At 35.8% G+C, this 23,209-nt stretch overlaps 1 protein-coding gene across 1 annotated transcript in view; it reads left to right on the plus strand.

The window, feature by feature from the left end:
• The window catches only part of SPATA16 (spermatogenesis associated 16), a gene marked incomplete at its 3' end in the record, with an annotated part of 212,598 nt that overhangs the window by 36,043 nt on the left and 153,346 nt on the right, over positions 1–23,209 (plus strand). The window contains exon 2 of the mRNA XM_082624320.1: positions 21,629–21,774. Within this exon, the coding sequence (XP_082480446.1) occupies positions 21,629–21,774 (146 nt within the window). The remainder of the gene's footprint in view (positions 1–21,628; positions 21,775–23,209) is intronic.

The following is a 23,209-nucleotide window of genomic DNA, read 5'->3' on the forward strand; positions in this document are numbered from 1 at the left end:
ATAAATTCATGTGGAAAACATATAATAACATCATTGCTTTTTCTTCCCTAATGTATTTTTAAAAATGTGAGAAACACAATTTTTGTAACCTTCTACAAAGGTAAAAAAAATGTTATTTTATCAATGATGGGGTTTCATTTTAGGGATGGAGCTTAGAGATTATTTTATTAATTTAAAATTTGGGGGCTTATTTTAAATGGGAAGTTCATCATGGTTATGTTTTTTTTTCTTTTTTACATTCACCATAATGTTATCAATAATGCACTCCTTGAACCTAGAAGTGATTTCAAGTCATAATGAGGACTGCATACAAGATATTTGTGACTTGTCAAGCTCACCAGAAATACAGAGAATTGCACCTGAACTTCTGCCCTATGTATATCAACTCACTGTCGATCTTTTGACAGTATTATATTTCAGACAGTAACTTTATAAATTTGGACACCTAGAGAAATTCTTCAACAAACTAAAACATTTTCAGGCTGACATTAACGATAGACATTTTTAGGTATCACATGTAGTCCAGAAATGCAAAATGGGTTTGTGCTGCAAACTTTTCCAAGTTCTTGTAATTAGTGTGACCATAGTAGATGGAAAATAATGGCAAGATTTCCTTCTTCTCATCTGCAGACCTGTTTCCTTCTATTCATCATCACCAAAGGCTAGCGTGAAAGATAGCCTAAAGGTTGGGCATTGGAGAGTCTGCAGCTGCTCAATGGGTATTTTTGGAAAGTGATGTGGCATCAGGGCTCACCAGGACCCTGAAGGAAGATCTGCAATACTAATTCGGGGAAAAGCAGTTCTCATTCATTTGGCTTGTTCTGATATCATTTCTTGGCAGTAAAAAGAGACTAAGATAATGTGCAAATCTGACAATTGGGAAGTCGATGAGCTAAAGTAGTACTTGATATCATCTCTCCCTTCTGGTCATCTGGCGTCTGTGCTATTCTGAATATTATTTTCAGTGTTGAAATGATTTTACATGGTCAGAATCACTCAGGTACGGTCCACAGTAAATATGATGTGGCAACAATGAAAATCAGAATCAATGCATGTTTCTAGTTGGTTCAGCCTTCAAATATATCTAACCAACTGGTGTGTTTTTATACAAAGAACTCCCCATCCTAAAGATATGTTGCTTTTAACTGTTTTTTTTTTTTTCCCTCAATACATTTGTCCTTTTAACTTTGACATGACTGATAAGGGGCAGATTCCTATAGAAAGATATACACATTTCCTGTCTGAGACCCAGCACTATGGTACCAGCACTGTAGTAGCCAGCATTTAAATAGTACTAGATTATTTTTAAATGCAGTAGTTTAACTATATGTAAAATAAATAACTAATAAGAACCTACTGTAGAGCACAGGGAATTCTATTCAATACTCTGTAATGACCTATATGGGAATAGAATCTAAAAAAAGAGTAGATATATGTTTATGTATAACTAACTCACTTTGCTGTACACCTGAAACTAACACAACATTGTAAATCAACTAGACTCCAATAATAATTTAAATAAATAAATAAAATGCAGTAGTTAAGAGAACACCCTCTGGGCTCTCAGTTATGTGAATTTGAATCCAAGCTTAGTTGTTTACTATGGCTTTGTGACCTTGAGGAAGTTATTTAAACTGCCTACACCTGAATTCATCTATCAAGTGAAAATAATATTGTATCTATCTTATAAGGTAATACAAGGAAAGGGCTTAGCAGAATTCATGGCATATGAAATAAATTTCATTTATTACTATAAGAATATTATTAACAAATATAAGTTATATTATAATATAAGTCACTACAGAAGTGTTATAATTATCACATTTCCTCATGAATTTTCTCCCCTCACAAATGACTAGCTAAAATATTGAGGTAGAAATATACTTTCTCCTTCGTACATTTTTCTCCTAGGGGTTCCTGCTATTAGCTAGCATATAGACACAGACAGGAGATGGGAAGTGTTGTCTTTGTGTTAAACCTATATTTCCCAAACAAGGTTAATGGTTAATGGTTCCCCAAGGTTAAAGGTTCCCCACTTCCTATTTGTCTGGGTGAATCTTTCCCTTCCTCTCAGAAATGGAAAACATTTTCACAGAGCCTTTAGGAGACTCTGATGCAAGGGTATTATTGGTGAGAGAGAAAGTAATAGTTCCCTTCTTGTGCACTTGGACTGAGAGCCATCAAAGTAAGTTATCACCTGTTCTCACATCCCTTGAAATCCTGATAACTTCTCTAGCAAAAGTACTCTTTTCTGTAATGTCTCACCACCTGCTCTGGGAAACAGCATGACTGCTTTTACGCTGAAACTTCAGTGGTTGTGCTTTAAATAAAGTTTTATCCTTGTATGGAGGAATGACTTGAGTGTACTATAAAAACTTTTCTCTGCATAGATCCATAAATATTGCTTTAAAGTCCCTTTCAGGAATTCAGATCCTCTTATCATTGCTTTTATGCCTCTTTTTCCCCTAAAATATTTAAACTTGGAGACGATACTATTTTTCCTAAACTCTCACCCTTTCTACCTTTTTTCAACTGAAGTCATGAGAGAGAGATGAAGTCTAATTTGTAACATGAACTATATACTTTGGAATCAGCAAACAAACCTTGTGAACAAAACATTTCAGAAAGAAACATACGAAGACAGGGGAAACACACTGAATTTGAAATGAGAATTATTTTTAGTTTCTTCCTCGGCTATTTATGAACCCTGTGACCTTGGGAAGGTTACTAGATTTCTCTGAATCTCAGTTTTATAACCCACAAAATGGGACTCAGTGGCTGCCTGACCTGCTTCTTAGAGCTTCGGTGAAGAGATAATGTATACAAGGGTTATATAAATTCGAAATCCCCATGCAAATATTTTTAGTAGTACAGGATTAACTGTTCAGCTGCTCTCCAGAAACCCCCTTGAAAAGTTCCGAAGAGTTGCTGCCCTCATAACTGGGGATCATGCACTGCCCTGCCATGTTCGCTACTGCCAGAACATCATACACCACATAATCTTTCTTTTGACATTCGAATATATTGATAAGAGAGGGATTATGCAAAAACATACTGACATTTTACCTGAAAGATAAGTGAATAATTTTCCTTTATCCTATTTTTAAGAGCAAACTCTTAAAAAGTCACAATACTGATTAGTATAATCCCCTCATCTACATAATATAATATATTCTTCAAACTTTTTACTATCCCTGACTGGCTATAAAATCTCAGCTATTTTAAATGATTTTTTTTCAGATTTATAACATTCTATAAAAATTTTAGGTACAAAAAAATATTTTCTCCTGAGCTAAAACTGGCCTAGCCTCATGGGTATTTTTTTAAAAGCTTTATTCTCCATAGCCTAACATCAAGGTGTTAGTTTAAACATGTATTCTGAGAAGGAAAATATCCATTGGTATTGCTAATTTAAGAAAAAAAACAAACTTTATACTAACCAGAATTTTACACCTGATATAACAGTACGGATTAAATGACCCCAGAGCTCCATTCTTTCTGGGCCTAAAAAAAAAAAATCTCTTGACATCCACAAACATTAATTTCTAGTATGCTTTAAATATGCACATAAACATCTCTGAATGTTTAAAAAGAGAATTTTAAAAGACAGTGAGACATACCTGGATTTGACTAACTTAATAGTAACATGAGTAACATATACATTGAAATAGAGTATAGCAGCTCACACCAATAATATAACTACATTGCCTTCTGATCAGATGTGCTAACCCTGCTTCTTCCTCTCCTCAAATTCTTTTTAGAAACATTTATCTCAAAATTGAGGTATTAACCAGATGCCAGCCCCACTTGAACTAAGAAGTAAGGAAGATGGAAGTTGCCTTAGGATAGCATTTCCCAAAATGAATTTCACAAAATTGTAGGCCCTCAAGATGTTCTTTTTAAAAAAAATGAGTTTGCTGCAGGAAGGGAATTCTATGGACAAATAAGTTTGTAAAATATTGTATGCCATATCTTCCTCTTAGATATTTGCATTTCTTAGTATACATACATTAGCATGTTAAGTAGTTTTAATAGCTCTAAACTACTAAAACTACTTAACATATCACCTGCTTATTTGATCTGAGAAACGTTTCTGATCTAATAACTCCTTAACTTTCTGTGGAACATACAATTTCAGAACTGTTTCTGTCCTGAAGGAACCTGTGGTACTGAAAGAAAAGGAAAAAACGAGTGGTAGTAGAGACCCAGACTTTTATCTTGTATCATAAACCATGGGGCACACCTTCACATGAGGGTGAATGGATGAGGAATTTGAAAAAATAATTTAGAATTTAGAGAAGGAAATCTATTTCTCTCCTTGTAGTAGATTAAACTATTGGCTCCAATTCTTCTCTCCCACCCCCACCCAGTCATAGCATTATTCATCCACATCCCACCACAGTCTCAGCCCTTGACATGGGGCTTGGCCATGTGACTTGTTTTGGCCAATGGGATGGGAGTGGACCTGAAATGACTGAGGCTTTAAATGTGCTTGTCCAGTTGTCTTACTCTATTCTACTCCTGCCTTTTCCGTGAGAAGATCATGTCTCAGATAGCTGCTGTTATAAGCCCTAGTTAACCTAGAGTTAACTACCACCTTAGAGCCGAGCCTAGCTGAATACAGCCTAGATTGGCCAACCTTAGCCAAGTTGCAGATGTGTGGACAAAAAATAATTGCATATTGTTGTATGCCAGTGAGTTTAGGGGCAGTTTGTTCTACAGTGTTTTCATGGCAATTGCTGAATTATATACTGCTCCATAGGAGTTTGCTCCAAAATAATTAATACTGCTATAAATGTCCATAATAGCTAAAAGAGAACACAGTAATGAAATCAAGTGATGTAACATAGGGCACTGAATTTGTGGATCATTGTTTTATTAATTCCCTTTATTCTTAAATTCTTGAAAATGATGTCCTGTCAAAAGCATAAAATTTTTTGATATCTTATTTCTCTTAGTACGGTTATCCCAACAGTTTTAAAGAAAATATACCCTCCCAGACATCTCAGCTTTCCCCACATAAACAAAATGAAGTAATGAAAAACATTTAATTGACATGAATATAAATTTTAAAAGAAATACATCTGCAGTTTAATATATTAAACCAAGGATTCCACAGAAACCCCAACTATTATCAAATGTCCTCAAAATATTAATTTTAGTTTTACTGCTATTCAGCAAAGGGGATGAAGAAGTACATCAAAAACTCTCCTGCCTAAGGAACTAGTCATTCTGACATGACAAACTTTGGCCCAGCAGGCTCCTCACTGCTACCAGCGAGGCCTTCATCCCTGGACCCCAGGCAAAGACCCTGTGTTCTTGAAAAGAACTGTGCTCTTTTTCTCCCCAGAGCACCTCCATTCTCTCTTCTTTTTTTCATTTTTGTGCATCATCTCTCATCCTTCTTCTCTCCATTTCTACACGTTCTAGACTCCTCTGCTTCTAGTCATCCCTCTGTCTATAAAATGGGTGATTCTAGGAATTAAGTGATTCTTGTATGTAAAAGTGCCTTACCTGGTTGCTCAACAAATATTGATCTCTCTCTCTCTTTTCCTGACTATCCTACCTATCCTACCAATTCCTTAATGGTAGTCCAGCGAGCTACAGATAGATAGATACATACATACATACATACATACATACACAGATATCTGTATCTCACTAGACTACTATATAATCTGTCTCACTGCATATACAAATATGAAAGAAGTAGTCATAAATAATTACTGCGTGTATGAATATGAAAGAAGTAGTCATAAATAAGAAACCAGCATGAACGATAACTGTTGGGATTCACATTTGTCCTTCTAGGATTTGACTGTGACGACTCACATTAACGGCCAGCTGAGGAACACACTCTCTAAAAAAAACAATATCTAGGTGAGACAGCAGATCTGGATTTGAATCATAGCTTTAGAACTTACTGTCTGGGGCTTCCCTGGTGGTGCAGTGGTCGAGAGTCCGCCTGCCGATGCAGGGGACACGGGTTCATGTCCCGGTCCGGGAAGATCCCACATGCCGCAAAGCGGCTGGGCCCATGAGCCATGGCCGCTGAGCCTGAGCATCCAGAGCCTGTGCTCCGCAACGGGAGAGGCCACAACGTGAGAGGCCCACGTACCGCAAAAAAAAAAAAAAAGAACTTACTGTCTGATAAGTTAGTACCCTCTCTTCAACCCAATTTCCTCACCTGAAAATGGGGAGTAATAATATTTAATAGGATACCATCTATAAAAGATAATATTTAATGGAATACTATATATGAAGAGCTTAGCACAATGCCAAACACACAGCCAGCACTCAATTAATGCTAGCTATTATAATTATTGTACAAGAGCTGAGTTTGTAAGTGATAGTATATTTACTTTATAATATAAATACCTTGAAACAAGCACACTATTAACATTATCCTCATTTTAAAATCACTACCTTTATGAGCTGAAATGCAGAGACAAGAAGGAAGGAAGATTTATTGTATTAATTCATCTCACTCCCACCATGTTTCTAATCTGCTTTACACATCAGATAGCTAGAGTTTAGGGGTATCCCTGAAAAAAAAAAAAACTGAAGGTTAATGTGTATCATTTACATGCTTCAGAGCATAAGCAAATTACTGGCTGGTGAGATCAAGGTGAAACACAGTGGAATGAACTCACTATGGCCACGCCTCTATTTTAAGGCTACCTGTAAGGAAAAAAAAAAAAAGATTGAAGCATAGCTCTTTTAACAAATAGGAGTAGAAGTGATTAATTACTTTTTACTGTCATTCAACAGTGTGTCACCCAGGGAGCAACCTCATTTCTCCAATTCCGCTATAAATTTAATAGCGGTCACATCTTGGCCTACTTGGCTGAAAAGCATTGCTCCTGAAACCCTGATGGCACTTTTAAGTCCGCTGATGTGTGAACATAATTCTCTGTGTCTCTTAGCTCCACATACTCTGTTTCTCCCAGGGAGACACTTTAGTAGATCTATGTGGCACCATGTGGAAAGTTATAAGGGATAAGCTCTCTGATTCTTTCCTCTTTCATGTAACAAGATGAGAGAAAATTTAAAACCAATGGGTGTTATTCTATGGTGGAGATATTCTTTCCACTCTGTTAAGGGAGTATAAAAAGATATTTATTAAAATTGAAAACTATTAGTTATGAGACCATTGCAGTCTGAACATTTAGTTTGGTATCTAAAAAGGGATTGTAAAGACCCCATTGAAAAATTTGCAGGATAGGATGGTGGTTAGCCATCGTGCCTAAAGCCCAACCCTCTATTTGCAGTAACCCACAGGAAGAAATTTCTAAAAAGTAGGATCATCGCAAAGTCCTGCCAGACACCAGGTAGAATTTCCAAAAAACAAACCCTCAAGGAAGAACAGATGATGAAAAGTAGATTATCACCTATATCTACTGCATGCCCAACTCAGAGACTCATGTTCAAGGACTCATTTCTGGGGCTCTAAGTGCTATTTCATCCCCTAATTCCAGTATTAGTACTCTCTTTTTGTATCTATGCATAAATGTTAATCCTTTCAACATTTAGGAAATGGAAATGGACAAGCAATGGTTTATTTCACCTTGAGATATGAAGTTAATGAGAAGAAGAGGTGGTGAAAGAAAGAGCAGTGAACTCTGGAGGTTGAAGTTTCTTTGGTTTTTGGTTTTTTCTCCTTACAATTCTTCCAGCAAAGAAAGTTCTATATGTAAGTTCTAACAGTACAGAGGTGAGCTGCAAGGAGAACAAAGAAGAAGCTACCAACCCAGTCTCTAGTAAACATTTGGCATGGACCAGGCTCCTGTGCAGGCGGACCTTAAGAAAGATTCTACATCGTGAAAAAAAGAAAAAAAAAAGGAAGCATTAAACTCAGGTGGAATACTGAAGTCATGTTTTCCAAGAGAAAACCACTGGAAGTTTTCATGAGCAGTTCTACTGAATGTCCAACAGAGGTGTTAGGTACTAAGATTTAAAAAAAAAAAAAAAGAAAATTCGGGAACAGAATAATTTAGGACAATGAGCCTGATATGGAGGAAAGAGGACTTTCCATTTAAAAAAAATCAGTTTTAGCCCCTGTTAACTGGGAAAAATCACTAGACTTCTCTTAGCACAAGATTTTTTTTTAATTATATAAGTTTCAGGAGGTTATCATTATAATTCAACATCTGTATACTACAAAGTGGTCAACAGCACAAGTCTATTTACCATCCATCACCATGCAGTTGACTTTCTTAACCCACAGGTTTTAATACCTGTCAAATGGGAAAATTTGTTTTATCTACTTTGTGGAGATACTAAACAGTTAGATGTAATTATATACATGAAAATGTCTTAGAAATTTTAAAAATTCATGAGTAATGGAGTCTTTAATATCTTTCCTGTTTTACAGATTGTCCTCTGTATTTCTGATTTGATACTATCACTTATTGATTCTTATTGCTTCTAGTTTAAAATTATGCTGCAATTTAATTTTTGATTTCTTTATAATTTATTTTCTTCAATTCCCTAATCTCACTGTTTCAAAATAACAAATGTATACTACCTTTACAAATTATCTTTTCTATTTTGATTCAAGGGAACAGTTTCAGAATTCAGTGCTAGGATGGGGAAAGAAATGCAGAACATGCCAAAAACACCAGGCATCCATGACTGATCTCATAGAAATTAACAAGAAAAAGAGTAAGAGTATAAAAGACAAATGGTAAAGGATCTGAGCAGATAATCCATAAATAATGAAATATAAATGACTAACAAATATGCAAAAAAGGGTCTAGTCTTACAAGCAACTAAGAAAAGCAGGTGGTAACATTTTAAAGAATAATAAGAAGCCCACACTTTCTTAAAGAGTTACTGGCAAGAAAGATGGAAGTAAAAGCCATGAATTCTTTTCCTGAGTAAAGCACACAAGCACAAAACACACTTCTATATAAGAAAAACTAAAATAAAAGCCCAGGACCAGATGGCTTCACAGGTGAATTCTATCAAACATTTAGAGAAGAGCTAACACCTTTCCTTCGCAAACTCTTCTAAAATATAGCAGAGGGAGGAACACTCTCAAACTCATTCTACAAGGCCACCATCACACTGATAGCAATACCAGACAAAGATGTCACAAAAAAACTACAGGCCAGTTTCACTGATGAACATAGATGCAAAATCCTCCACAACATACTAGCAAACAGAATCCAACAGCACATTAAAAGGATCCTACACCATGATCAAGTGGGGTTTATCCCAGGAATGCAAGGATTCTTCAATATACGCAAATCAATCAATGTGATACACCATATTAACAAACTGAAGAAGAAAAACCACATGATCATCTCAATAGATGCAGAAAAAAAGCTTTTGACAAAATTCAACACCCATTTATGATAAAAACCCTCCAGAAAGTAGGCACAGAGGGAACTTACCTCAACATAATAAAGGCCATATATAACAAACCCACAGCCAACATCGTTCTCAATGGTGAAACACTGAAACCATTTCCTCTAAGATCAGGAACAAGACAAGGTTGTCCACTCTCACCACTCTTATTCAACATAGTTTTCGAAGTTTTAGCCACAGCAACCAGAGAAGAAAAAGAAAGAAAAGGAATCCAAATCGGAAAAGTAGAAGTAAAACTGTCACTGTTTGCAGATGACATGATACTTTAAATAAAGAATCCTAAAGATGTTACCAGAAAACTATGAGAGCTAATCAATGAATTTGGTAAAAGAGCAGGTACAAAAATTAAGCACAGAAATCTCTTGCATTCCTATACACTAATGATGAAAAATCTGAAAGAGAAATTAAGGAAACACTCCCATTTACCATTGCAACAAAAAGAATAAAATATCTAGGAATAACCCTGCCTAAGGAGACAAAAGACCTGTATGCAGAAAACTATAAGACACTGATGAAAGAAATTAAAGATGATACAAACAGATGGAGAGATATACCATGTCCTTGGATTGAAAGAATCAACACTGTGAAAATGACTATACTACCCAAAGCAATCTACAGATTTAATACAATCCCTATCAAACTACCACTGGCATTTTTCACAGAACTAGAACAAAAAATTTCCCAATTTGTATGGAAACACAAAAGACCCCCAATAGCCAAAGCAATCTTGGGACTGAAAAATGGAGCTGGAGGAATCAGGCTCCCGGACTTCACACTATACTACAAAGCTATCAAGACAGTATGGTACTGGCAGAAAAACAGAAATATAGACCAGTGGAACAGGATAGAAAGCACAGAAATAAACCCACACACATATGTTCATCTTATCTTTGATAAAGGAGGCAAGAATATACAATGGAGAAAAGACAGCCTCTTCAATAAGTGGTGCTGGGAAAACTGGACAACTACAAGTAAAAGAATGAAATTAGGGCCTCCCTGGTGGCGCAGTGGTTGAGAGTCCGCCTGCCGATGCAGGGGATACGGGTTCGTGCCCCGGTCTGGGAGGATCCCATATGCCGCGGAGCGGCTGGGCCCGTGAGCCATGGCCGCTGGGCCTGCGCATCCGGAGCCTGTGCTCCGCAACGGGAGGGGCCACAGCAGTGAGAGGCCCGCATACCGCAAAAAGAAAAAAAAAAAAAAAAAAAAGAATGAAATTAGAACACTCTGTAACACCATACACAAAGATAAACACAAAATGGATTAAGGACCTAAATGTAAGTCCAGACACTATAAAACTTGTAGAGGAAAACATAGGCAGAACACTCTATGACATAGATCACAGCAAGATCCTTTTTGACCCACCTCCTAGAGAAATGGAAATAAAAACAAAAATAAATGGGACCTAATGAAACTTCAAAGCTTTGGCACAGCAAAGGAAAACATAAACAAGACGAAAAGACAACCCTCAAAGTGGAAGAAAATATTTGCAAATGAAGCAACTGACAATGGATTAATGTCCATAATTTACAAGCAGCTCATACAGCTCAATATCGAGAAAACAAACAACCCAATGCAAAAATGGGCAGAAGATATAAATAGACATTTCTCCAAAGAAGATATACAGATTGCCAACAAACACATGAAAGGATGCTTAACATCACTAATCATTAGAGAAAAGCAAATCAAAACTACAATGAGGTATCACCTCACACCAGTCAGAATGGCCATCATCAAAAAATCTACAAACAATAAATGCTGGAGAGGGTGTGGAGAAAAGGGAACCCTCTTGCACTGTTGGTGGGAATGTAAATGGATACAGCCACTATGGAGAACAGTATGGAGGTTCCTTAAAAAACTAAAAATAGAACTACCATTCGACCCAGCAATCCCACTACTGGGCCTATACCCTGAGAAAACCATAATTCAAAAAGAGTCATGTACCACAGTGTTCACTGCAGCTCTATTTACAATAGCCAGGACATGGAAGCAACCTAAGTGTCCATCAACAGATGAATGGATAAAGAAGATGTGGCACATATATATAATGGAATATTACTGAGCCATAAAAAGAAATGAAATTGAATTACTTGTAGTGAGGTGGATGGATCTAGAGTCAGTCATACAGAGTGAAGGAAGGCAGAAAGAGAAAAACAAATACTGTATGCTAACACATATATATTGAATCTAAAAAAAAAAATGGTTCTGAAGAACCTAGGGGCAGGACAGGAATAAAGACACAGACATAGAGAATGGACTTGAGGACACAGGGAGGGGGAAGTGTAAGCTGGGATGAAGTGAGAGAGTGGCATGGATATATATACACTACAAAATGTGAAATAGATAGCTAGTGGGAAGCAGCCACATAGCACAGGGAGATCCACTCATTGCTTTGTGAACACCTAGAGGGTGGGAGGGAGACCCAAGAGGGAGGGGATATGGGGATATATGTATACATATAGGTGATTCACTTGGTTTTACAGCAGAAAGTAACACAACACTGTAAAGCAATTATACTCCAATAAAGATGTTAAAAAAAGAAAAACTAAAATAAATGAATTAAGTATTAACTAAAGATACTAGTTTAAAAAAAATTACAGAGAAACAAAGCAAAAACCCAAAAACCCTTAGGAAAGAAGGGGGGGGAAATAACAAAGCCAACATAAAAACCAAAATCAATGAATTAGGAAGCAGAATAGGAGAATTAATAAATTAATCTAAGAGTGTGTTGCTTTTAAAAAAACAAAATAATCAGAACCCTGCTATTCTAATTAAGAAACAAAGAGAGAAAACAAGACTATACAGTACCAAGAGTGAAAAGGGGAATGACACCACTGGTACAACAGGCATTTAAAATGTTCTAAAAATATAATGTTCTTCACTGTAATGACAGATTTTAGAGTCTGAATGAAACTGGTAATTTTCTAGGAAAATATAAATTAACAAAATTGATACAAAACACTGAAAACCTACACAGTACAATAATCAAATAAGAAAACAAAAGAGGTGAAATGAGCTGGGCTGAAACTTTTTTTAACTATTTATTTCCAAGTGTTCCAGAGTATTGAAAAGACGGGGATCTTTCCAATTTATTTTATATAGCTAGCATAAGCCTGACACCAAAACATGATGAACATAACTCAAAATAAATTATATATTTGGGAAAAAATCTAATTATATATTTACTAATTGAAAATAAATCAATATGAATTAGAACAGCCCAATTTTAAAATGAATAAAATTCATGAACAGTATACACATACACATGGCCAATAAACATGTGCGGTTGATTTAGTAATCAAATTAAGGTGAGGTGCCTTTGTTACTCATCTGATTAGCAAAGAATAAATAGATTAAAAGATTGCTAATACCTAGTGTGCGTGAGGATATAGAAAAACAAGAACTTAAATACCTTGTTGGTAAAAGTGCAAAACTTTTCTGGAGACCACTTTCATGATGTATATTTTCTAAAATACGTTTTTTGGGTTCTAATATATATGCCTGACTCGTCAATTCAGATATGTAAGAGTACATTATAACAGATCGAATATGAAAATTTAGAAATGGATCAAATGTGTGGGCAAAGATGTATATACAAGGCTGTTCAATGTACCTTATTTATGACATTAAGAACTTTCAGTGTCTCTGGAGAAATTTCTCACTAGGAAAAACAGTAAATGGGGATCTGGTAAAATTATGCAGCCATTTAAAAAATGGTATAAATCTATATTTATTAATGTCCAAGATACAGTCAAAGAAAGAAACATAATAGTATGGATAATGAATAATATCATTTTCGTAAATGGAAGGAGAAAGACATAGATAGATGACAGAGACATGACAGATAGATAGACAGAGAACTAGCTAAGATAGATATATCCACACCAACATCTAATATCTAACACAGTGGTCATTTTTTAATAATAGAATTGTGAATTTTGTTCTCTTTATAATTTCTTAATTATCTAAATTTCTAACAGTTTAGTACAGTTCTTTTCATTACCTGTGTTAAAGAACCAATTCTCTTTGGTGTTGGTTTTGTCCCAATCTGTTGTGGAATGATACTTTATTAAACAGAGTAAAAATAAATTACTAGAAAACAATGAAGTAAAAATATGACATAAAAATACAAAAGCTAGGGCTTCCCTGGTGGCGCAGTGGTTGAGAGTCCGCCCGCCGATGCAGGGGACACGGGTTCGTGCCCTGGTCCAGGAAGATCCCACATGCTGTGGAGCAGCTGGGCCCGTGAGCCATGGCCGCTGAGCCTGCGCGTCAGGAGCCTGTGCTCCACAACGGGAGAGGCCACAACAGTGAGAGGCCCGTGTACCACAAGAAAAATAATAATAATACAAAAGCTAATTTTTATTATAATTCAACAAATATAATATTTCTCTATCAAACTACTATGAAAGTTTCTAAATGCTTACTCTGCTTCTGTGCTTATCTCATCATGGATCAGTAGCTCATGAACTGACACTGTAGCACTGGTGTAGTGACTAAACACGCAGACTCTGGGGCCAGACATCTAGGTATGAATCCAAATTACTGTGTAGCCTGAGATGATTACATAACTCTCTAAACTTCAGTTTTCTCATCTGTAAAATGAGTAATGAGTGCTATGCACTGAATGCTTGTCCCCCCCAAATTCATATGTTGAAACTTAATCGTATATGTGATGGTATTTGGAGGTGGGGCCCTTGGGAGGTGATTAGGTTTTGAAGGTGGAGCCCTCATGAAGAGAATTTGTTCCCTTTAAAAGAGACCCAACTGAGCTCTCTGGTCCTCTTTCTGTCATGGGAGGTTACCATGAGAAGTTGACAGTCTGCAACCTGAAAGAGCGCCCTCACCAGAAGTGGACCACACTGCACCCTGATCTTGGACTTCCATGTCTCCAAAACTGTGAGAAGTAAATGTTTATTTTTTAAGCCACCCAGTCTATGGTATTTTGTTATAGCAACCTGAACTGACTAAGACAATGGGCATGAAAACAGTGATTATCAAATGAGGTAATAGATGGAGCGCTCTTAGAACACTGCTTGTAACATAATAAGCACTATTTAAATGTTTGCAATTATCATCATTATAAAAAGAAGTAGAGTTAATAGTAGAGTTAATATTGGGAAATAAAGCCAATAATTTAGTAGACAACCTTGAGACACTCTCCCAGAATGCAGTGGTGAAACAAATCAGAAAGCCTAATAGACATGAAGAACAGAGATGGAAATGCAACTTAATTACTTTCTTAAGAAAGAAAACATGGCAGTTGGGATGGGAACAATAATCAAAGATGTAAGTGAAGAAAGCTTCTCTAAGTTAAAACAAAAAAACAAAAAACCTGGGTATGGAAACACAAAGACCTTACCTCTTTCCAGGCAAAACAGATGAAAATAGAACACATCTGGATTCATTGTAGCAGTAATTTTGAATTACAAGAAGATAGAAAAATATATCACATGCTTGGGGAAAACAAAGAAATTTCAACACAAGAAGTTCTTTTAAATTATGTCTAGTTTAATCCAAAAAAGTATTATTTTTTTCCTCCTCTGCATGCTAAATATGAGAACATAAATGGAAAACTATGTATTTACAGAGAAACGGTTATGTCTCAAGAAACATACACTCAGCCACATTCCTTTATATGTATAAAGTCAGCAAAAATACATTCTCAGTTATGCATGAGCTCAGAGAAGTTACCATACACATAACCCCTCTTTGAAAAATTACTTGGAAGTGGGGCTTGCAAACTGAAAGATGTTTAAGAAAAAATAAATAATGAAGTCATAATACAAAAGGACCTGCCACCTTCTCCCTGTGAATATCACTAAGTACAACCCTCATCTCATGGCAAATGTCCTTAAATAAGAGACCACAATAATGAGAATGTGGAGAAACTGATGCATTCTTTCACAATGGCTGCCAAATAAAATTTCAGAGCAAACTTCATTATGAATTATTACCCTTCATTATAAAAATCAATCTATAATTTGACAAGAAAAAAACCAAGAAAATTATTTCCCTCAGCTATGATTAACCTTCTCATCCCAAATCTCAGTTAAACATGATAATAATTGTGCTAAAACAAAAGGAGGGGGATAAAATGAAAGACACTTAAACCTTAACATGATTATTTTTTAATTAAACTTTACTTTGAGATAACTGTAGATTCTTATGTGGTTGTAGGAAATAATGCAGGGAGATCCCATTTACTCCTTATGCAGTTTTCTCCCACTGGTAAGCTCTTGCAAGACTAGTACCATCACCAAAATATTAAGATTCAGGCATTCCACCAATCTTAAAATTTCTCCAACTTTACTTGTACTCGTGTGTGTGTGTGTGTGTGTGTCTTTACTTCTGTGTATCTACCCACCAAAGTCAAAATACCTTACAGTTTACAGTTCTAACACTACAAGGATTCCTTCCTGTTGTCCTTTTATAACCACAACACCCATTCCATCCCTAACCCCGCACAATCATTAACCTGTTCTCTACTGCTATAATTTTGTCATGCAATCATACAGTATATAACCTTTAGGGATGGGTTTTTTTTCCACTCAGCATAATTCCCTAGAGATGCATTTAAGTTGTTGCATAATCACTCACTCATTCCTTCTTATAGATGAACAATACTTTACAGTACAGCTGTACCACCATTTTTTTAATCATTCACCATTGAAGGACATCTAGATTGCTTCCAATTTGGGGCTATTATGAATTAACTTGCTATAAACATTCACGTATGGATTTCTGTGTGAATATAAGTCTTCATTTCTTTGGGATAAGTGCCTAACATGCACTTGTTGAGTTGTACAGTAGTTGCATGTTTAGTTTTTTAAGCACCTGCCATATTGTTTTCTCCACTGGCTGTACCATTTTACTTTCCTGTCAGCAATGTGTGAGTGATCCAACTCCTCACCATTCTCAGATTTTGGTGTTGTCACTATTTTGTATACCTATTTCTAATAGGTATGTGGTGACACCTCATTGTAGTTTTTTGGGTTTTTCTTCGGTACGCGGGCCTCTCACTGTTGTGGCCTCTCCCGTTGCGGAGCACAGGCTCCGGACGCGCAGGCTCAGTGGCCATGGCTCACGGGCCCAGCCGCTCCGTGGCACGTGGGATCTTCCCAGACCGGGGCACGAACCCGTGTCCCCTGCATCGGCAGGCAGACTCTCAACCACTGCGCCACCAGCGAAGTCCTCACTATAGATTTTTTTTAAGTTTTAAGTAATTTACTTTAGACGTTGGGGGTAGGAGTTTATCAATTTATTTATTTTTGCTGTGTTGGGTCTTCGTTTCTGTGCGAGGGCCTTCTCTAGTTGCGGCAAGCGGGGCCACTCTTCATTGCAGTGCACGGGCCTCTTACTATCGCGGCCTCTCTTTTTGCGGAGCACAGGCTCCAGACGCGCAGGCTCAGTAGTTGTGGCTCACGGGCCCCGTTGCGCCGCGGCATGTGGGATCCTCCCAGACCAGGGCTCGAACCCGTGTCCCCTGCATCAGCAGGCAGACTCTCAACCACTGCGCCACCAGGGAAGCCCCCTCATTGTAGTTTTAATTTACATTTCTCTGATGACTAATGATGTCAAACAATAAACATGTTGAACATCTTTTTATGAGCTTATTTGCCATCTGCATGTCCTCTTCAGTGAAAAATCTGTTCATGTCCTTGCCCACTTTCAAATTGGAGACTTTTTTTTTTCTTAACTGTTGAGTTTTGATTCCATTATGGTAGCAAATATACTCTGAATGATTTCAGTATTTTTCAATTTGTTGACGTGTACTTTATTGCCCATGATATGCTCTATATCAGTGACTTTTCCATGGGTGCTTGAGAAAAATATGTGTTCTGCTGTTGTTAGGTGGAGTGTTTTACATATATGTCAATTACCATTGGTTGATTGTGTTGCTCAGATCTTTATGATCTTTGCTGATTTTCTTTCTGGTATTTCTATGATTTGCTGAGAGTGGAATATTGAAATATCCAACTATAATTATAACATGAGTATATTTTAATACGTTTTAGATTTTAATTGAAAACATAAAAAGAAGCAGAGTATATGAAAAAGAAATGCAAAGATTATATATGATACATAACTTATTATAAAAACATGAAAAGGATGTTAGGAAATACGTAAAAAATTAATGGCAATTATACATGGTGATAGGGTTATGGGTAACTTACTCTCCATCTTTAGATTTTTTTGTAATTTCCAAAGCAATATAAAAAGCTTAAAAATTTCTGATTGGATGAATGATATATACTCTTATTTGTAGCTAATTGATAACTCAAATAATGCCACATTTTTCAAGATTTATTGTTCTCTCCTAGACTTTCAGGGATCACTCAAAATTATGTCTCAGGAATATGGTGGGCAAACACTCACCATACAATATTCTAATAAGGGAGAATCTATTAGCAATATCAATCTTATTAATGATGATACTAATTAAAGAAAAATGTGTGGCTGTATTTTTAAGAATGGGACCCATAATGCAATATTTAACCTTGGTTATTTCTGCTATTATTGGGCTTTATATTAGTTTTATCTGTTTTTAAACAAAACTTGAAATTCCTTTTTGCCACAATTTCTGAAAATAGGTTTGATATTTATTTCTTAAAAGAACTTTGAGATACCTTAGAAAAAGGTTTTATAACTCTGAAGTATTGCCATCCTCTTTTCAGAAAACTATCAAATATATTTTGTAAAATATGTATTTTTTATTAAAATTTGATCTGTGATTCTAATTTACTACTGAAATTTCATTTTAATCTACCTTCTCATGAAAACAACAATACACATACGAGTCTTCACTGCACTTTCCCTTAAATAGTATGCTTTTAACTTGTCCATGCTTCATTCAAAAATATTTTAGGCTTCTTTTCAAAACAAAAAACTAACACATAATTTTTGTTTCCTAATTCAAAGTCTTCTCACTGATATACTATATCAGGTAGTTTAAAAGGTTTTATTGCCTTATCTCCATGAGTTATTTCACCATAAAGGTAAAGTGTATAGTTTTAGACAAATATAATTTGAACTAAGTCACCCTTCCTACCTTCAAACAAATACATCTCACATTAAAGTTCTTCATCTTCTAGAGAATTAACTTCTCAGCCTCTACAAATGTCTGCATGAAAATTTTAAAATTCAGCAAAATATCTGGAATGTTCTTTATAATCCTGACACCAGTACTTTGTCTATGTTTACTATAATTCTACCTTTAACTTCAACATATTTATAACAATTTGCAAAGCTTATTTCAAAGATGCCCCACTTTGGCAAACAAATAAAGCAACCTTTGATAAAATCAGAAAGTACTCTATCTTAGAGTACTTGACCGATAAACCAAGATCACCACAAATACACATAAGCCTACCCAGCAGGCTGCCTGTTCTCCCATTTTAATGTGAACTGAAAAATTATCCCTGTCTCTCCTTGCTTTCTTATAGTTTGGCTTCATAAAGTATACTCTTTAGTATGTTAAGATTGATCATTTTATTCCTTTTCTGGCCTTGAATCTCACAGAAGTAGAGAATATTGAAGACATTAGATCAGGCATTTATTCTTCACTTTATCTCACTGTTCATAGACGAAGTCTTTAATATTATTAAATCTGAAGGTCAGCTTCCTCTTACCATGTAGGATCTGAGTGTCCTTGTAGACACTACTCCCTGAATGGCTCACATATTCATCCCACAAAAAGTGTGCCTGAGAAAGGAGACATGCCTGCTCCACCGCAACAGAGAGGGACACAGAGGAGGAAGGGGCAAAGGACACACACACTGTGGGGCTTGTTTGTTTCTCTTTTGTTTCTTTAAGATTTTATGTGAAAACTCCATGAGATGTGAGCATTTAAGACTTGAAAAAAAATGCTGATTTAATTTAGAGAATAAAATTAATCAAGAGGTTCTAGAATTTTAATATGATGATATGCTGGCAAATAAAACTACGTAATTTCTACTCATTTTGTTTTCTACTGATTTGGGCTTTATAAAGAGCTATGTCATCCAAAAACCTTTTTATTTTCCCCCTGAAAAACTGTTGCTTTAGGTATCTCTGGGTCCTACAGGATCAGATTGGCCCTACAGGATCAGAGGAGAGGTGCGGTCTCAAGCTGTCATGTTCAAACTATAACACTTTCTCTTAAATGACATTTTAAGGTCTGTTTCCAACTATGTTGACATTCGTGAGGTCAGACTCTCAGGAATAGTTACTAAATCAGTGTTAAATGCTTTGTCTCTTTTATTATCAATTTTATCAGGTAATCTTTATAAAGCAACCAGACAACATTGACTGAGGTCATTTCCTTTGTATCTTCCACAAGAGTCTTTGTTTTTTTTTCCCTCCAAATAATTGAGAACTGTACTCTGAGGATCCTCATAAGAACATGAATAGAATTTGACTCTTTTCTAAGGATAATTTGAGGGGAAAAACTTTTACATTTGATTGTGGGCATATAGTTGTTCAGGAAAAGGAATAATAGATTACATATCTAAAGAGCTCTTATAATTAGTAAGAAAAAGATTATGGAAATAGGCAAGGAATAGAAAACAGGAATTTACATGGAATTAAAAGTAGCCAAAATTTATTTAAAAGACCTATCTAATGCAAATTAAAATGTAAGGGCAGTAATTTTTGTCTGACAATTACTAGTAATTACTCAATAACTATATATTGACTGAATGTATGTATTATAGTAACAAATTTCTCCCATCAAATTGGAAAAGACTTTTAAAAATGATATGAATTCTCAGACTTGACAGGATATCCAGGCAAAAGATAGTAGCACCAGGTAACTACCAATTCAAACTAGGGATGTTAAGCATCTAGATTCACCTTCAGCTCATAGTTATTGGATAAAATTAAGAAGAGAAATACATTTTTGAACAGAATGTAGTCATTCTCAACCCATTTGCACTTTAAAAAATAATTGACAACAATGTTAATGTAAATGAGGTTGCAAGGCAACCTCAACTTACTCTATAAAAGAAAAATTAGGGGACTTCCCTGGTGGCATACTGGTTAAGAATTCACCTGCCAATACAGGGGACACAGGTTCGAGCCCTGGTCAGGTAAGATCCCACATGCCCCGGAGCTACCAAGCCCATGCGCAACAGCTACTAAGCCTGTGCTCTAGAGCCCGCGAGCCACAACAGCTGACTGAGCTGGTGTGCTGCAATTACTGAAGCCCACACGCCTAGAGCCCGTGCTCTGCAACAAAAGAAGCCAACACAATGAGAAGCCCACGCGCCACAGCTAGAGAAAGCCCGTGCGCAGCAACGAAGAACCAATGCAACCAAGAAAATTTAAAAACAGAAAAATTAGTTTAAATAATATCATTTAAATAAAAAGGATTTAGAATACAAGAAATTTTACACTAAGGTATATATAAATAGATATTAACTCCAAATATTACTATCCCTGGTAAGAAAAGCATAGAGGATATAGAAAAGAGCAAAGAAGCAGATTATCTGAATAAGGTCACTAAACAGAGGTGGAGCTTCTCCTCCCCCATCAGCCTTGATTCTAAGACACAGTAGAAAACTCTGAGGGGAAAAAAAAAAGTGCCGATCTATCCTTGTCATATTATTGACACTTCTTAATGTTTGGGCTTCTCCTCTCAAAATTAACTATTTTATTCTTCTACAGTTTATCTGTGGTGCCCAGAAACCACTGACTTCCTGGAATTTTTATTAAGAATTCCACATTCCTGCCATGTTTTTCAGATACTGTGGCCTCCGCCAATAAATTCTAATAAATTTTCACTTCTTTTCTTTCAATAACATCCTAGAGAATATGATTCAGACTCAAATTAATCACTGATCATGTTAATGGCTCCTAGGAGTTTACTTCCGATACCTCTTATTATATTAAATCAACTTGATAGTGTGCTAGATCATTGCTCAGCTGGGTTTTCATAAAAGCACTGATATTTAATATGATTTATATCTGGTTTTCTGCTAATATCTTTGTTTATTGTGTGCTTTATTTTTAAAAGACATTCTTAGCTAATGGCACCCCTTTAAAATATATCATACTTTAAAAATATTTTACAGGAAGCATTTTACAGTAAAATATGTTACTTATATTACAGTCACTTAATAGTGAACAGGAACAATTTATTTAATTTACAATCAAAATGTTAATATTTGACTTGTAGTTTGGAAAAAGTACATGTACATATATATGTCTTGCTTGTTTAAAAGATCAATTATATGTCAAGATTATTAGAAAATTTAAAGCACTGTATTTTTTTTTAAAGCTTTGCAGCAAAGGAGCAGCTCTGGGAAAACCATTTGAAGCATCTGCTGAAGATGTAGCAAGTGTGACAAGTTTCATTGAGACAAAGCTTGTTACATGCTATCTACGGATGAGGAAACCTGACCTTGCCCTGAATCATGCGCACAGGTAAAATGAAGTGTTAATAACTACAAGTAAGTACTATCCATGCAAGCAGAGGGTATTATGTGAGCTTGTATGATTAACTTAGATTCCATTTAAATTTAAAGACAAAACAAAAAACATTTCTTTACTACTCGATTTATGTTAAACTAGGCAATCATAGAGATCACAAAGCACATCTCAAAACCTAATGGAAGAAAGAGAGCCATAAATAATTATCCATAAAGCCAGACAAAATAAAAAGGCAGATAACTGTAGTAGCAAATTACAGCAGGAAGAAAGGAGGGAACAAATAAGGTTAAGTAAGGGATGAGAAAGATGAGAAGGATTTCCAAAATTGCCCAAAATACAGAGAATGGTAGAAGGAAATTCCAACTGTGAAACATGAGTAAAGACTCGAAAGCTTATCGCTTATTTGGAGATAGCATAGCTGATTCAAAGGATGCTATGCAGGGGTGAGTGTGACAGCTGTCCAAAGGTGTAAAACACTTTTGAATCTATGTCCTTAAAGATTTCTTTTATACATTTCTATCCCTCTTCAGAACTCTGTATTAGGTTGTGGCTTCCTAGAATCCTCAGGATTACCCAGCCCTATCTTTGTTTTCTATAAAAATGTCCTGTTTCCTAAAGGCCTTGCTCTTATCATGGGTAATATTCACTTTAATCTACAGCAAAGATAAAGTGATTATGTTATGTCTTTCAAATAACTCTTTTCTTAGAATTATGACGCCTCTTCCCCTCCCTGCCTGGCTTAGAGTGATTGACCTACATATTTAGTCTTGTTCATTTTCTGATATCACACATCCTGTACTTCTTTTGGATATAAATAATAAAACTAATATCAATGTGAAAACATAATGCCTGCCCTGTTAATAACCATGAGGAAACACAATTATCAATTATATTAATACTCATTACGTGAGCAGATCTGCCAACATGCTAAAAATCATTTACAACTCTACATCCACAATGATGTAAAAGTTCCACCAAAGATTCTTCATGGCTCTAAGGAGACCTCAAGCTTGTAGGCTTAAGCTTGACATCAAGGACAACAAAACCACTTTTAAATTCATAAGATAACCTGCTTGAAAGAAATTTTCTTGCTTTAAGTAAACTGCAGAACCTAAACACAGATTCTCTTTGACAACAAAGAAAATTAGACTCTATAGTTTCTGGAAACACCTTATGCAACCATCGTTTTCAAACCCAATATCAGGACATATGGTTATGTCAAAGAATTTCATTCCATTTCAATTTGAAAGGAAAAAGCCACTTGGGTGACTTGTGAGCTCAATGGAAAAAATATTTAAAATTGGGAATAGCCCAGAAAATCTATAGGCATACATAAACAATACTGAATTGAGATGCACTTGAAAGTAATTATTTATCACCTTCTCCACGGTTTTCACTACACATAAAAAGTGCCACCAAAATGGCCGGC

The sequence above is a fragment of the Mesoplodon mirus genome, assembly GCF_964341445.2.
Source record: "Mesoplodon mirus genome assembly, chromosome: 6".
NCBI lineage: Eukaryota > Metazoa > Chordata > Mammalia > Artiodactyla > Ziphiidae > Mesoplodon > Mesoplodon mirus.